Source organism: Coloeus monedula, assembly GCF_965178545.1.
Source record: "Coloeus monedula genome assembly, chromosome: 1".
NCBI classification, from domain to species: Eukaryota; Metazoa; Chordata; class Aves; order Passeriformes; family Corvidae; genus Coloeus; species Coloeus monedula.
The window spans coordinates 36,301,358-36,316,838 of NC_138781.1; the positions used below are offsets into that span (position 1 = coordinate 36,301,358).

General features: G+C 37.5%; 1 protein-coding gene across 1 annotated transcript in view; it reads left to right on the top strand.

Moving 5' to 3' along the window:
* Positions 1-14,805, top strand: part of PLCL2 (phospholipase C like 2) — a 103,161-nt gene extending 88,356 nt beyond the window's left edge. Inside the window, exons 6-7 of the mRNA XM_082291433.1 lie at positions 2,336-2,445; positions 11,119-14,805. Of these exons, the coding sequence (XP_082147559.1) occupies positions 2,336-2,445; positions 11,119-11,298 (290 nt within the window). The 3' untranslated portion in view covers positions 11,299-14,805. The remainder of the gene's footprint in view (positions 1-2,335; positions 2,446-11,118) is intronic.
* Positions 14,806-15,481: the final 676 nt, after the last annotated feature.

Genomic DNA, 15,481 nt, shown 5'->3' on the forward strand with positions numbered 1-15,481 from the left:
TGTGTAGTGAATACAATTAATTCCTTTGAGCAGAAGGAAGCACTGAGACAAAGAGATGAAATAATTAATTTCAGTTAATCAGGCAAGAGCTAGTAATGGAAGCAGAAATAGAATTCAAATCTACTTGTCCCTGCTTGTATGTTTAGGCTTAGAGTAGCATAGATTTAGTGTAGCATGATGATGAGGAGTTGGCCAGTGTGTGAGAGATGTTGAGGATAGGGGGGTCATTAGTGCTGTTTAAGCAGGAGGCCCCTGTTAGCTGAGGGTTTACAGGTGTGTGCCCTGGTAGGATGATTTGACTGTTTCATTTTCTGAAGAAGGGTGATGAGATGATCCTGCCAACTGCCAAGTGTACTTAGCTGGGGTGGAATGGCTTTGGCAGAACACAAATGTATCGTAGCATGAGTGTAGACAAGGAGGAGCATAACCACCAAAGGTTGTTAGTGAACAAAAAAGGAGGTTTTCTGGCTGGCAAAATACATGGTCACCATTGTCTCTGTGATATCAGGGACTTCATGTACATCAGAATAATCTGAAATCTACAAAGTACCGATTTCATGTTTAATATGCAGACCCTCAGCATGATTGTTATATCTCTCTGAATGGCTTTAGTTCAAGTTATGATTGATTGCTGGTGTCCACTGACTTAAAAAGCAGTAATTGTAAAGATGGAAATGAGGTACAGAACTCCAAAAGTTTACCAGTATGTCTCAGAATTCATTGTACAGATCAGAAAATCTGTACTGTCATGATGGCTCTACAAATGTAATATTGTAAGTGTGGATCTGTGTATAATCTTTCTATAATCATATTGGGAGTTTATTATTTTAGTTGATATGAACAAAAAGTGGATACTTGGAAAACAATGATGGGTTAATGAACTTTAATTTCTCACCTGTTTAGAAATCTGTTTTGGGGAAATATAGTATGAACATTTTATTTGAGACTGCAGAGTCAGAGCTATAGAGAAGTGATTGAAATAAAAATGATACAGTATGTTAATTCAGGGAAAATATTTGCCATTTATTTTTCTTGTAGCAAAATTTAAAATAGTAAGAAAAGGTAGAAAGAACAATTTTGCCTTTCAAATGAATCTGTGAATACTTTTAAAAATGTGTGTGTGCATATGTGGGAGTAAGCTAAGGGAATGTACAATGAAAACATTCAGTCATCTCTCTTTCTTTTAATGAGACATGAGTGTGGGATAGAGAGATTATGAAGAAGAGATACTTATAATGTCCTTAAAAGTCAGTCTTGTCTCAGATTGACAGCCAACCCAGGTTTGTATGCTTATTCATGGTAATTAAGTACATGTAAATTTTGAAGCATGCATACTCACTGGGCAAATAGAAGACCTCAACCAACATAGTTAAAATTATAATTTGTACTTTAACTATAACTTGGTTTTATGTTCATAGGTGTAAGTCACAACCACTTGCCAACTTTTGACTTCAAAATACCCTGTATGTTATTAGAGATGGAGATCCTGAGAGCATAACTGAAGTATGGCTTTCATAGGAGAGTGGCTGTAATCCATGCTAGGTTATTGTGTGTACCCATAGAAGGACATTTTACTTCTGTGTGAAGGAAACTGTTTAAAGTTTATTTTTATATGGCTTGTAACAGCAGCATGGAAAGCAAATTATGGTTCTGCTATCCGTGCAGTGTGCTGGGTAAAAACCAAAACTTTGGTTGGTCCCCTCAGTGCTTAGATTAAGGTAATCTGAATTCTACCAAAATGTTTTGATTTGGAGTTTGTTGGATATGGGTTTTGTGGACACAGTAGTTTACATGGTGTGATAAAATGTCCTTGGCAAGTTCACTTGGCATTCCTCCTTCACAGGTGTTCCTTTACTTCTCAGGGATAAGGTAAAGTGTTTATTTTCTGGGCAGACGCCACCATATAAGCTGTAAGCTGGAACTGTGATGTAAATGCATAAAAGAGCAAGGCACAAAGTAAATTTATTTGGCTAGAGTAGTTAATGAAATTACTGCTTCCATCCTATAGCAATTACAAAAAGGTTTTTACGTGTGGTACAACAAATTCAGTTGTGCTTAGAGATTATATTTCTGTAGGAAATACTTGCTGGGCTCCATCTTTGTATAGCAATGACCTAACAGGTGCTTCAGTGGATTTTGGCTTAGAGAGATTTGTATATATTGGCATGTTGTATAACATTCCATCTTACTACATCAGACGGATTAGTGCTTGAAGAATAAAATTTTTGAAGCTTTTTATTGTCTTTTTGCCATGTTAGTTTCAAGTTGCTATCTCTGTTATCATAAAAATGCACTAAAATAGATACTATATTCCTCCCTCTTTTATTCTCTACAGCAATGGAGTTTCATGAAAACCTGCACAATATAGGAGCAAGAGAAGGCCTAAAAGAAAGAAAACTGCAAAAATCAGTAGAAAGTTTTACGTGGAACATTACAATTTTAAAGGTAATGTGTCTTCCTTTGGTTACTGTATATTTCTGTTCAAAACTGTCATTCTAATATTGGTACTGGTCATTACTCTGTGTCACAGTTCAACTGGATTTATTCACTTCTATAATCATAGTCATTTTAGCTTATATAACCTGAAACACAGCAGACTCTCAACATGACTTGTTATTCTCTTGTGGTGTTATGGAAGCTTACTTCATTTAGTTTGTCTAACATTTTCTTCTTGTAATCTTCTAACATTAGGGATCCTTGGTAATCTTTAATACCTGACTGAAACAATGAGTCTTGACTTCTGCAAGTGGGTTGGGCTGGAAGGAAGCTATGGTGTTGTTTAAACCCTGTTTTGTGATTTGAAAGGGAGCAAGTGTTAAGGTTAATGCAGTTACTGAAAAACAAAAGGGAAGCTGTTACTACTGCAGTCAGTGATGAATGGTGATTAATGGTGGAAACAATTATGTTCATAATCCAAGCTGGAATAAATTGAGTGTATGAGCTGGAGACTCTTTACATTTTGTTGAGCACGTTTGCTTACATTTTGACAAAAGAGTAAATGGTGAAGTATAAGAAAAGCTTTCAGCCAGAGACCTCTGGAAACTAGAACAGTTCAGGTTTCCTATTGGTGGTCTTTTATCTCAGCAGAGTATATCAAAATTTATAGAGACAGCAAAACTGCTTCCCTTAATTTATTCCCTTGACACTATTCTTCTAGCCCAAATTATTCAAGTTTTGTGTTTACATCCACTAATGAGTTCTTCTCTCCCACTCAATCAAATACTTCTTCACTACATTAAACTATAAAGTCTGTTTTAATTATAAAGAAAATTATTTTCTTCCTTGTGGTTTTTATTTTTAGTTCTTCTTGAAAATACCATTCCGTACCGCCTCTTCTTACAGAGAACTATGGCGGAAAAGCAGTAATGCATATGTATTTCTCCAGCTTTCCCTGTTGGCTTGAACTGTTAAGCTTTTCACGGTGTCACTTGGTGCTCCAATCCCTCTTGTGTTATACTGCACAAATCCAATGCCGAAGAGAATCAAAAAGTGGTGAAATTTGCTACAGCATGTGCAGTTAATACATTCTAAAAATATGCATGCAGGTTCTGTTTATAGGTAAAGGACCAGAATATCACATTTCCTGTATCAGAACAGAGTTTCCTGAACACAGTGTATGGGATGTGTCATGTATCAGTCCTGTGCTTCTGAGGGGATAGAGAAGAGTCAGTTCAGTGGGTTTGGGCAAATGTCAAAGAAATAAATTCTTATTCCTTCTTTGCTGTCAAAGGTGTCAGATACCGGCTTGAATAGGCAAATCTATTTTAATGCTGCCTGAAACAGCAGTACCTTTGCTTCGTCTCTGCTTTACATTCTGAACATAAGGGTTGGTGGGGGGGAGGTTTGCAGTTGGTGAGTGACTGAAATGTGAAGTCGTGATTTCTGCGTTAGCCAGGAATCGGAGGAGCCACATGGTAGGTCTGGCTCCAAGGAGCACTGAAGGGCTTGTGTGCATGTCCTTAGGATTAACATAATTATGAAGTTAAAGGCCTTCCTTTTGAAGAAATGATTGAGAAAATCTCTTCAACATTGACTTGGTGGTTTTCTTCTACTCAGAGATTAAGATTCTTTCTTTAGGAAGGTACAATTTGTCCCATAATTAATACTTTAGTTAAAAAAATTGGTGAGATTTTAATCAGCCTGTTGTTGAAACCTTAACAGGAGTGTTACAGAAAGTTCTGGTATGTTGTTACATCTTAATAGTTGTTTACAGGTACTGCAATTCAGATAGGCATCTGCTAAGTGCTGTTGCTCATGTTTAGAGGTACAGCAAGTTAAAGGCTGAGATTTGTTTGAACTGACATACTGAGGTTTTTCACTCTTTAACTGTGGGCTGCAACCATACTCTTGTGTCATATAATTAAGCAGAAGTTAAACAATTTCTAAGACACTACTCTTCCTGTCTGGAGAAAAAGATCTACAATCATAATTTCAATCTGTTTTTCCATTTCCATGTTTCCAGTTCTCAAAAAACTAGGAGAGAACAGGGATGAAAAGTGAACGTCCACATTTTTTTGAGTAGAAGTTGAGCAGAAGAGCAACAATCTGAACCACTTTGTGAATTTCTTTTATCTGATGAATTCCCTGCCTTCTTCAAATTAACTTCCTTCTGAAATAGTACAAAAATCCACGTGGAAATACACAGTAAATATGTGGACTCTTGACTATGATTTAGGAATTATTGTGTGGCTCTGAACAGCATTACTAAATAATCCTGCATGAGTGCCACCCTCAGCTCCCACCCAGAGGACTCATGCAATGCTCACATGGTGTGGCTAATGTATTTTCCAAACCGATTAAGCTGCATTTTACCCTTGAGATACATATTGATCGTTCTCTTTCAATTGGGACATTTTCACTACAGTTGATGCAATGGAAAGTTTGATAAAATAACAAAATTGACAGCTTAATTCTAGGGAAACTTTTTTAGAACATCTGACGTAGTTATTAAATATCTATATGTGTTTTGCATGCATATGCATTACAGTTACTGTTTTAAAGGATTTAATGTTTCTTAATTTGAAGCCATGTGGCCAAATTTATTATCAGTACAGTATGTTTGAATTCAGCTGAAATGCTTCCATCCAGTTTGTGTATGTGTATGTGCACAAATGCCCATTCTTATTCACCCCATATATATACACAGAGATGTTTAACTTCAGAACATCACTTAAAGTAAATTTAGTCTGTTGCCTGATTTAGAGATTGAATATTCATCTCTTTCAAATAGTCAGTTATTTGCTAGTAATTTATTTATTGTTACTACTTGGGCTGATAGAATTCATATTCTCTAAACATAGATAATCACATTTTCTGCCAAAAGTACGCTGCTGAAGAAAGAAAATCACTCACTGCTGTTGCAGCAGACTCCTACAACCTATTGTAAAAATTTATGGACTTGTCTGGCATAGAAAAACTTTGAGAAAAGCCATCTATAAGGCTCAGAATTTGAGATGCCCGTAGGAGGAACATAACAGCATCTGTAAATTAGTCTTAGCAATGAAGAGCTGTTTTAAACACAAAGGGAGACTTCAATGGAAGTACTTGGAATGAAGATGGGACTCCTTACTTCAGCGTTTGTTATATGTTCCTTGTTGGCTATGTACTTTTAGACATGTCACTTTAGACGATGTAAATTACTTTCTCTTGCAAGGCATGCAGTCCATGCAAGGCATCTGTTAGCTCTGTAATAGCATTGGTTCTGCACCTACAGTATTTTCAAAAATGTATTTATAAATGGAACATTCAAAGCACTTACAGGACTGCAGCTTCTTACTTTTTAAAATACAATCTGAACTTTTGCAACCAAATCTCCAAGTGAATTCTAGCAGCCATGGAACATTCATAAAGCCTCTGAGAGTTGTTGCCTAGTCCTGTAGGTCCTCGGAAGACCTCTGACATCCCAGTTCAATTTAAATATCTGAAGCTACTAGTCTCTTGATGTTGCTGGACTGATGGGATTCTGGCTCCTAATTAAACCCTTATTTAAAAGTTAGGAAGTTAAAGCCTTTATGTCCCGATTCCAAAACTGCACTCAGAACACATCAGCTGGCACAGAGCATTGTAGTGTGTCATGGAATAATAGAATGGCTGAGGTTGGAAAGAACCTTAAAGATCATCCAGTTTCAACCTTTCTGCCATTGGCAGGGACACCTCCCACTCGACCAAGTTGCTCAAAGCAATGTTCTATTGTACTCTGAGGAGCACTTTGAGAAAGGGATACTGGCTTCTTATATTTCCTGATAGGAGCTTCGGGTTCCAGATCCTGAGCTAAAGATCAGTCATTAATGATAGAGTTTCTTGGGATTTTTGCGGGGGGGGAAGGGTGCTCATGCTGTTATTTCAAATGTCATCTGCACAGTTTTACTTTCAGGTTAACACACCTGGTGAAGAACCAGTTAATGAAAAATCATGAGTGAATACATAACAGGTCATGAAGGTAGCTGTGCTGAGACATTCTAGTTGATCCTATATCCAACTGGCTCTGAAACAGTACCTCATTTTGCATGTACAACTGGCTCTGAAACAGTACCTCATTTTGCATGTACCTCATTTTGCATGTACAAGAACTGATAGGAACCATTTTGGGTTTGGTTTTAGTTACTGTTAAGAAGCTATGATATAAAAACACTACCTCTTAGCCAAAAGTTTCAGAACAAACAGAATGTTTTGAAGAATGATTTAAGAAAAAATAAATCAGACTAGATGACATGGGCGTATTGGGCCAGAGAGGTATAAAGGTTACTGAATTGGGCTTTCAAATTAATCCCTATTCTTTATTGTTGCTGTTTACTAAAAGCTTCTGAATGAATATCAGTTTTGTTCTTTGATCTTCTTTAAGGTCTTTTTTCATGCCTGCCTAGAAAACAACTTTTTCTGAAGCCTGTAAATATGAAATATTCAAGTTACATAGGGCTCAGTTCTGTAAGTGAATTTTAACCATGGTGAAGGAAAGGGAGCAGCAGTTGCTGTGCGCTGCTGTGAGGAGAGCACTCTCCCAATACTCTGCAAGGCCTAGATCCGTCCTGCTCCAAGTTGGGAATTACCACAAGCTGCCTGTTAACTGCAGCACTGGAAGTAAATTCAAGTTTTTGGTGTGCTTGCCAGACAACACTAAGGACTAAATTAATTTACGTTTCGACTTAATCTGAGATGAGAACCTGGTGAAGACAGCCCTTCCACACAGAAAGAAACACACTGGTTTGCTTCTGCAACTGCTTCAGATCCCAGCATTGAGCTCTCTGCTTTGTTTCTTGGAACACGGGTTTTTCAGCACTCCCTTAAGATAAATCTGCTTGCCCTAAAGTTTGAGCTCTTTGTAGGTTTCTTGTATTGACTTTACAATGTGCATTTTATCAGAGCAAGTTGCTACAGTCATTTGGGTCTGCTGAGAAGGTGAAAGACTCCTGAGTAGTCCATAGATCCGAGAGATTCCCATGTTCCAGCTTGCAGTCAACTGACTTTGCTATTAACTTACCTTTTAAGTCAATGACACCTACTGTGAGAATCAGGATGCATAAAGTATAAAGAATTGAAACTGAATCTTGAGAGCCCTTGGAGAAGAGACATTTGATACCTAACTAGAAGGAAAGTCTTTGTTTAATTGAGTGTGTGTGATGGCAGTCTTTTTCCAGATCTGGATGACTTTTTAAATTTTCTGGCTTTCAGATCCATTTTATTACTTTTCAACAGTGTTCACTGTGACTTCAACTTGAATTTTTGAGGTGCATGCTGTTTTGTTTCCCCAGTGTATGTGTTCATGGCGGTATATCAACAGAACTAAGCACTTCATATCAATTGTGCAGAGCTCTCTCACTTGAGCTCATGACATATTTGGTAGCAGTGGTTGGCTCTTGTTTTATCTTGAGATCAGGACATACCAGCAGATAATGACAACAAGGTTTCACAAACATTTTTCTGAGTTCAATGGCATTCAGAAATAAATTCTGAGCATTGGAGAAGAGAGTAATGTGCACTGATACATTTTTCTATTTCACCCTGTTCTGAACACCTTGTCTGCAATAATCCAGCCCTTTGTCCTAGATCCTCTTTTGTCTTTGAAGTTCATCTTCCCTGATCGGAATTGTCCAGGCACTCACAGTTCCCTGCTGAAAACCAGCCATTCCTGCTAACCCCCGATTCCTTGTTCTCCACTTTCCTACATCCACTGTTCTGTTCCCACTTGGTGCCTAATAGTCTCTTCTTCTCCTTGCCACCTCTAGAGATCCTTTCCAATGAGTGTTAATTTTCATTTTCTCTTCACCTTACCCAATTCATTGCATTCAGCAGCCTTCTCCCTGCCCAGTGTTTTTGTTTGTTTTTCTTTCTCACCAGCTTTTATTCTCATTACCAATCAATTCACTGTGTTTTTGAGTTGCTAGTCCTTCTACTTGTCTGTAATTTTCAGGCTTCTTTCAATAATGGTGAATTTTATCAATCTCTTTTCTTTCTGTATTCCAACCCCAAATGTTGCCTCAATCTTCCCCTTTCTCTGCTCACCTGTCAGATCCAAATTCAGTGTTGTTGCACTGTGTTTGTATTTCACAATCTCCTCATGCAGTAAGATGTAGTATCTGCTTTGTATAGTGCAGTCCAGCTTCCCTTTCTGCAGTCCTAGGCTTCTTGCCAGGTCAGTCCCAGAGATCACTCTTGCACCCTCCTTTTCCCCATCCAACTCTTCTCCAGAGTCTCTGTCTCAGGCTCTTCCTTCCTCTCTTCTAGTCTGGCTTTTGGACTGCCTGCATTGGCAGCCCAATATTGGTGGCTTGGAGAAGCCATCCAGGAAAAAAACAACTTTTTTCCTAACACACAGTCATTATTCTGTGGGAATGAAATACACATTGTCTTGCCACATTGCTGGAGCTGTCAAAAGATGAAGGATGATCAGGAGTGGAATCCTGAGTGATTGTAGTAACCACATTCAAAATCTGATTTTTGTTTATTAAAAGCTCATAACTTTGATCTACTACCCTGTAGTCATTTGAATTACAAGTCCCTACCCCAAGTGAGAGTAGGGAAGGAACTATAGAAGATTGTTAACGAACTTCTGATGGCATTTCCCCATCTTTGTTCTCAGAACTGAATGAACCATATGGATAAAGTTAAAGAATAATATTAAACAGAAATAATAATGAAGTCTGCCAAACCTGCCAATGGCAAGAATCTTGCATAGAAAGTATCAGCTTAAGTAGTTAAAGTTTGGCAAGCATATAAGTATCTGAGAGCAGGGGTGTTTTTTTAACTGAGAGGTTTTGGACAACCTTATTAATAGACTGTTTGCTAGCAGCTCTGCCTATAATAAACAACTTGATTAAAATTCCAGAACTATATTCTACTAATCCATGTAAAATAGAACTTGGGCTAGAAACAGATGCACTCCAGATATGACTCATTTAGTGTGCTGGAGTGTTTTAAATTAGCTTTTAGTTGTTTGTTAGTTTGGAAAGAAGTATGCAATTTAAAAAAAAAAAAAAAAAAAATCTTTTTTTCTTTGGTTTTCTTTAGAAGAAAATATTACTGAAGCTTGTGCTGTGATTGATGGCATTCTAGATTTTTTCCTCTCTAGTTATCAGAAAAAAAGACTTTGGCTATTATGGTCTTGGGTAAGCGGAGGGGGGACATTATTTCTTTGAAGAAAGTAATATTTGTTTTCAATCTGTGTGTCTCAAATACTTAAGTGTGCTTACTTCATTGGATAGTATTTATGTTTTGAGTTGCTAAAGAAGCATCAGAAGTATCACACCATGAAGTGCACACGTTTCTGTCTGACTGCTATTCTATCTCTCCTCCTGTATTTTAAAAATCAAGACGTAAAGATGCACTTCAACCTTATTTGTCAGAGGAGAAGCAGCATATCTTTGGAAGATACACTAGCATGTCTTCAAGAGAAGTGTCTGTTAGGAGAAAGAATGTACCCAGGATGGACAGACATGACAGGAGAAGGTGCAGTCAGTGTTCATACCTTATTGGACACTGGTACTGGCTGTCTCAAGGAGCTACAGTACCTGGTCTTTTTCTGTGTGTGTATTTCTCCCCTTCAGGGGTATTTTCCTGTGAGCTATGGAGCAGTTCTCCCTCAGGAGTGTGGGCACAGCACAATCACTTTGGCCCTTGCAGACTTTCTCCTCTTGTTTTTGAACTTTTCTGTGCCCACCAGTAAGACAGACATGTTCCCCATGTGCTATGGCCTTGCTCATTCCCTGCAAGTGGGCACGGTAGGCAGATACCAGCTGCAGGGAAGGCTGTCCACAGTCTGCCAGTGAGAGCTGATGCTGTTAGAGGGCTTTAATCAATACAAAGAGATGGAGGACTGTAGAACAAGAGCCAAATCACCTAAGCCTGGGACAATTTCTCTTACAGCTTTGCTTATAACTTAATTGCTATGAAGAGGAAGAGTGATGTGGCTCTTAAGGATGTGGTTTAGTGGTGGACTTGGCACTGTTAGGTTAATGGCTGGACTTGATCTTAAAGGGCTTTTTCAACCTAAATTATTCTATAATTCTAAAGAGGGATAGCAATAGTGCTGAACTGCAGACAGCCCTGTGAAGTCTTTGTCATCACTGTCCTTTTTATACGTTGCTCGTCAGCCTGTATTTTCATATTCCATGCATTGACAAGCACTGATCCTTTACCATCCTACTATTGAATGAATCACATTGCTAAGAAAAAAAATATCCCTAAGAACCAAAAAACCAGGAAAGCTTTAAATAGTTCCCTGAAGTATTAAAATCAATTGTTACAATTTTCATTATGCAGAAACATTTATAGTCCCCATGGATTAAAAATACAGCACAGATTACTTTCTTGAAAACTGTTAGGCAGAAATTACCCATACCCCATTGCTGATGCTGCCAATTGGCTTCAGAGACAGCAAAGAGCTTGATTCTTTCTAATATCAGAAAAATCCATATTTGAGTTTTGTTTTGGTTTCTGGGGGGATTTTGTTTGTTTGTTTGATTGGTTGGTTTGGTTTTGGTTTTTGTCTTTCTTTTGTTTTTTTAGATGGGGTTTTTTTGAGCAGGACAACTATACTTTTAATCTGAAATAAGCAGAAGGGTAAAAGAAAAGGAGAATGCTGTTATCAAATACGTATTCTAACTGTGTTTTTTTTCCTTACAGGGACAAGCTGATCTTCTCAAATATGCTAAAAATGAAGCACTGGAGAATCTGAAGCAAATCCATTATGCCACTCTTTCATGTGGACTTAATAAGCCAGGCACTGAAAATGCAGAAATCTCAAAGCCTCGTCGAAGTCTGGAGGTCATACCTGAAAAAGCAGGTGATGAAAACGGAGAATGAGAGAAGGCTCCTCTCCTAATTTTGGAGTTTATAACTCTGTGACCAATTGTAGCTGCATAGGACATTTGCTTTGCACTTACTGTTGGAAAATATTTGGAACTTTTAAAGCACAACTGGAGAAGCTAATTACAATCTATTGAAACTGTGAATGTATGTAGCAACTCTGCTTGTGAAGGCAATGATATTGTGTAACATGGAAATTACATTATTGGCCTAAACATAGCATATATATGTAAAGGATACTGTAATTCAGTAATCGCGTGCTGAAAAGTTCATTGTAGTGCCATCAGGAAATGAACATTTTTTAAATGAGATGTAACTAGCAGGAAATCAGTTGACAGAATTTGGCAAGACGCCTTGATTTTCAAACCAGTTTGATGCAAAAGTTGTTTCTTTCTTTGCACAGTTTGTTAATTGTGCTAGTGAGATATATTATTCTTTTAAAAATCAGGTCTAAAAAAGTGGAATCCACATGTTTCACACTATATGTAATTCAGCCGCTCGGATATTTGGGTTTGAAGTGGTATTGATTTTATTGTTGAGCCATAAATTAAAATGAGAATGTAATTAGACAGTGATCACTGACTTCAGTGCACTATAGGAGAGCCATTATGTAAAAGGAAAATGTGCAATCAATCTGATAGCCTATGTCAGAAGAAGATACATACCTATTTTGCCTAAGATCTTGTGCAAATGTGTATAGATAATGTGACCAAACTGCAAGCAAAATGATGTAAATAGTTTTTCATTTTGTGAAGTGAAGTGCTCATATTAAAAAGAATTTTATGAAATTGCTCCCAAACAAGTAAATCTTTTAACTAAATTTTAACTTTTTTATTTTTTCAATATTTTCTTCCTTACAGAATAGGTGATATCTCAATAAGCAAGTTTGTCAAAAAATAAATCAATTGCTGTTCTGATTCTGTTTTGGTTTTCTGACTACGTTAGGTAAAGGTATTGTAGCTGATATGCTCATTGTAAAATGACTATACCAACCTAGAGTGTTCTCTTCCTGTTTCTGATTTAACAATAAAATGGACTATATAATTACAGAAGCTAATAAATTTGAAGAAAAACAAGTGAAATCCTACAGAGATTAAAATGCACTTTTTCTTCAGTGGTGGGGGAAAAGGGGAAGATGGTGATGGTTGTTAAAAAGCATTGTTTTAATTAGAGGTCTTCAAGACATACATTCTACATGGATTTTTTTTTTTAACCAGTTCAAGATGCTCTTTCTGCACTGATAGTGTAATGAATATCTACATATGTATAACATCCTGTAAAAGTCTATAGAGCTCTGAACAAGAACATTGTTACACTTGCACTTCATTGAATTATTAGGGGCTTCATTTATTTTCTAGTCATTGTAAAATTAAAAGGGGGATGGGGTGGGGTGAAAACAGTTTGTTTGCATAGAAAATGTCACATCTTGAGCCTGCACTTTTAAATGTCAAACTGTATGGGTTAGGAGCAGTTTTAGAAGATGCTAAGCCCTTTCAATGTCTAGTTACAGACTGCCTATGCCTTAATGTTATGATCTTCCCAGGAGTGAGTTCTATTCAGTGTAGTACAAAATGAAGCATTTAACCTGTGGTACACACCTGCAAATGTTGCTTTTTAGGCAGCCCTTTTCTGTGTTGGCAGCTGAAAGTCTTCTGATGGAACCTGAAGCTGATGGGAAGCAACTTGAAATTCACATTGCTAACTGTATTCTGAGCCACTGTGAAATTAGTCTTCCAGGGCCAAATCTATCACATGTAAATGTGATTTAGATTTGGATTTATCTACTGCAAAATAACTGCATTAGATCAAGATCCATCTGCACCATAAATATGCAAGGTCAGTTTATCAGAAATCCCAAAACCTAGGCTGTTGGAATTTTGTTTCTGACTTTAGTCCTAATTGAAAGATGTAGGCTGTGGAAAAATGTCATCACCATTCGCATTATGCTTCAGAGAGGCAAAAACCAGTGAGGCTCCTTTTGCAGTCCTGCCCCACCACTGTTTGCATGGCATTTACAGAATGACATAATTTATATCACAAATGAAGCATTTCTGTAGAGTCTCTTCCTCCAACTAGGTAATCAGAACTGATGTCTTGGGTATTCTTAGCATTTATGTATTTCTGTTTAGCACATTGCAACCTGAACAGAGGTGAGGGAACGTTGAAAGGGTTCGACACAGTTTGATGGTTTTTCCTTTGTTTAAGGCAAAAAATAGTAAGTGAAAAATGATTATCACATAGACAAGGGCTGAGAGATTTTGCATGTTCAATTCTTACAATATAGCTGATCCTGTTCTACCTTGTTAAAAAGGAAGATAATATTTTTTGAGTAATATAGATAGGTAATATATCTTTTTAAAAAGTTAATATACATGTATTTAGTTAACTGACCCTTTAAATTTGTTAGGATCTGATTTTAGTGCTGATTCCTTAAAATGGAGGTCACTTTTGTGCATTATTCATGCTCGGTCCAAATCTGTATGTACCATAAATTCTTAAAATGAGCTGAGTCAAGCAGATACTCTGAATGATGTGTAGCTAAAAATGCTTTAGGGAGTTTATATATTGCATGTTAAAAGAGTTCAGGATAAACACTTGCAAGCAAAGTATCTGGCTCTATTGTTAGCCCAGTAATGATAATTTCAAAACCAAATGTATGAGAATATTTTTTTCAGTTGTATTTTCTTAAAGCATTCTTTGAATCCATATTATTAGTCCATTTTTTTACAATGTTTATTTTAGGTTATATAGAAAGATGCAACCAAGACCCAGCAAAGTACTTGAATAAAACTAATCATAGGTTGACTTTGCACTTTTTGGGGCCTTTATTTTCTTAAATGTGCTGTAATGCAGTTGAACTGTTTGTGTAGTTTTTAATTGTGGAAGATGGAGCCAAAATATGAGTGACTATTTGTCTGACTCCCTTTGTTGCTTTTGTTTGGCTCCAATAATCATTGAATGAGTATGGGTATATGTCAATATATTGCTCAATTTAAAATAAAAGGCTAGTTTATTGTAAAAGGAAAAGTTCACATCCAGGTTAACCATATAGACACTAACAGTTCTTTTTTTGAACACAAGAAAAAGGATAAACAGTGCCTGTTTGAAAAAGGAGCACCTCTCTAAACCTCATCTGCATTCTTCTTCCCTTTGATGCCTTAGATTTTAACTTCGGTATTTTTCAAATCCTGTACTGCCTAGTTTGTAACTCTGAAGTTTTGTTGGCCTGTTAACTACTGTTCTCTCATGCTGGTTAGACATAAAAAACCCTCTCTAGGTTTGCTCTTCAAGGACACCTTGATTGTCCCAGGCCCCAAAATGTGTAAACTAAAAGCCTTTGAAGAGGAGGGGCAAACTTGGGGTCATTGCGTCATTAACTGAAATTATAATTGGAGAATTAACCCTGATTTGCGAATGGACCAAACTTATAAAAGTGTGAAGAACCTGTGACCCAGCGTCCATCTTGGGTGGAGCTCCTTGTAGGCTTTACACTCCCACACTGTTGAAGGCCCTTCAAATAAATACCTACTTTTATTCTCATATTCTTGTCTAGCCTCTGTTTTCAGGTAGCCACTTCAAGACATCACCTTCCTCATTGGCTTTTCTTGGTGTGGTACCTTGCAGCCATTGGGTATTTAATCACAGAGCAAGGATCCTGCCTTCCATCCTCTGAACACACCAGGCAGCTATAGGAGCCAACTCTGTTCTCCAGGAATTCCCCCAGCAGCAGTTACCAAGGGGCACTCCTGAGCCTTGTGATGCCACCAAAACAGCAAAAGCCTTCAAAGCAGAGCTGGGGCCCAGGCTCTACTGGTGAAGCTGTGGCCCTTCTGATGTCAGCGGTAGTCTTCTACTCAAGTCAGTAGGACTGGGATTTAAGTGCAGTGATGCAAAATTTCCCCTTTTTCTCAGGTGCTTTTTTCTTTTTATACCTTCATGTTGTTCTGTCACTGCAGCAAAAAATGCTAGAATGGTGCCCTGCACAGTTTCACAAACTGGCCCATGCAGACATGGTGAGTCAGCCATTTTTTCAGCTACTTTGTACAGCACAAGAATAATTTTGTAAGACTCCATGGCTGGTTACTGTACTCACTTTTTCCTGTTTTGAATTTGAAGCAGCGGAGAGAGATGATTCAGAATTGCCAGCGTGAAAACTGGAAGCGAGTTCCAAAAATTTTAA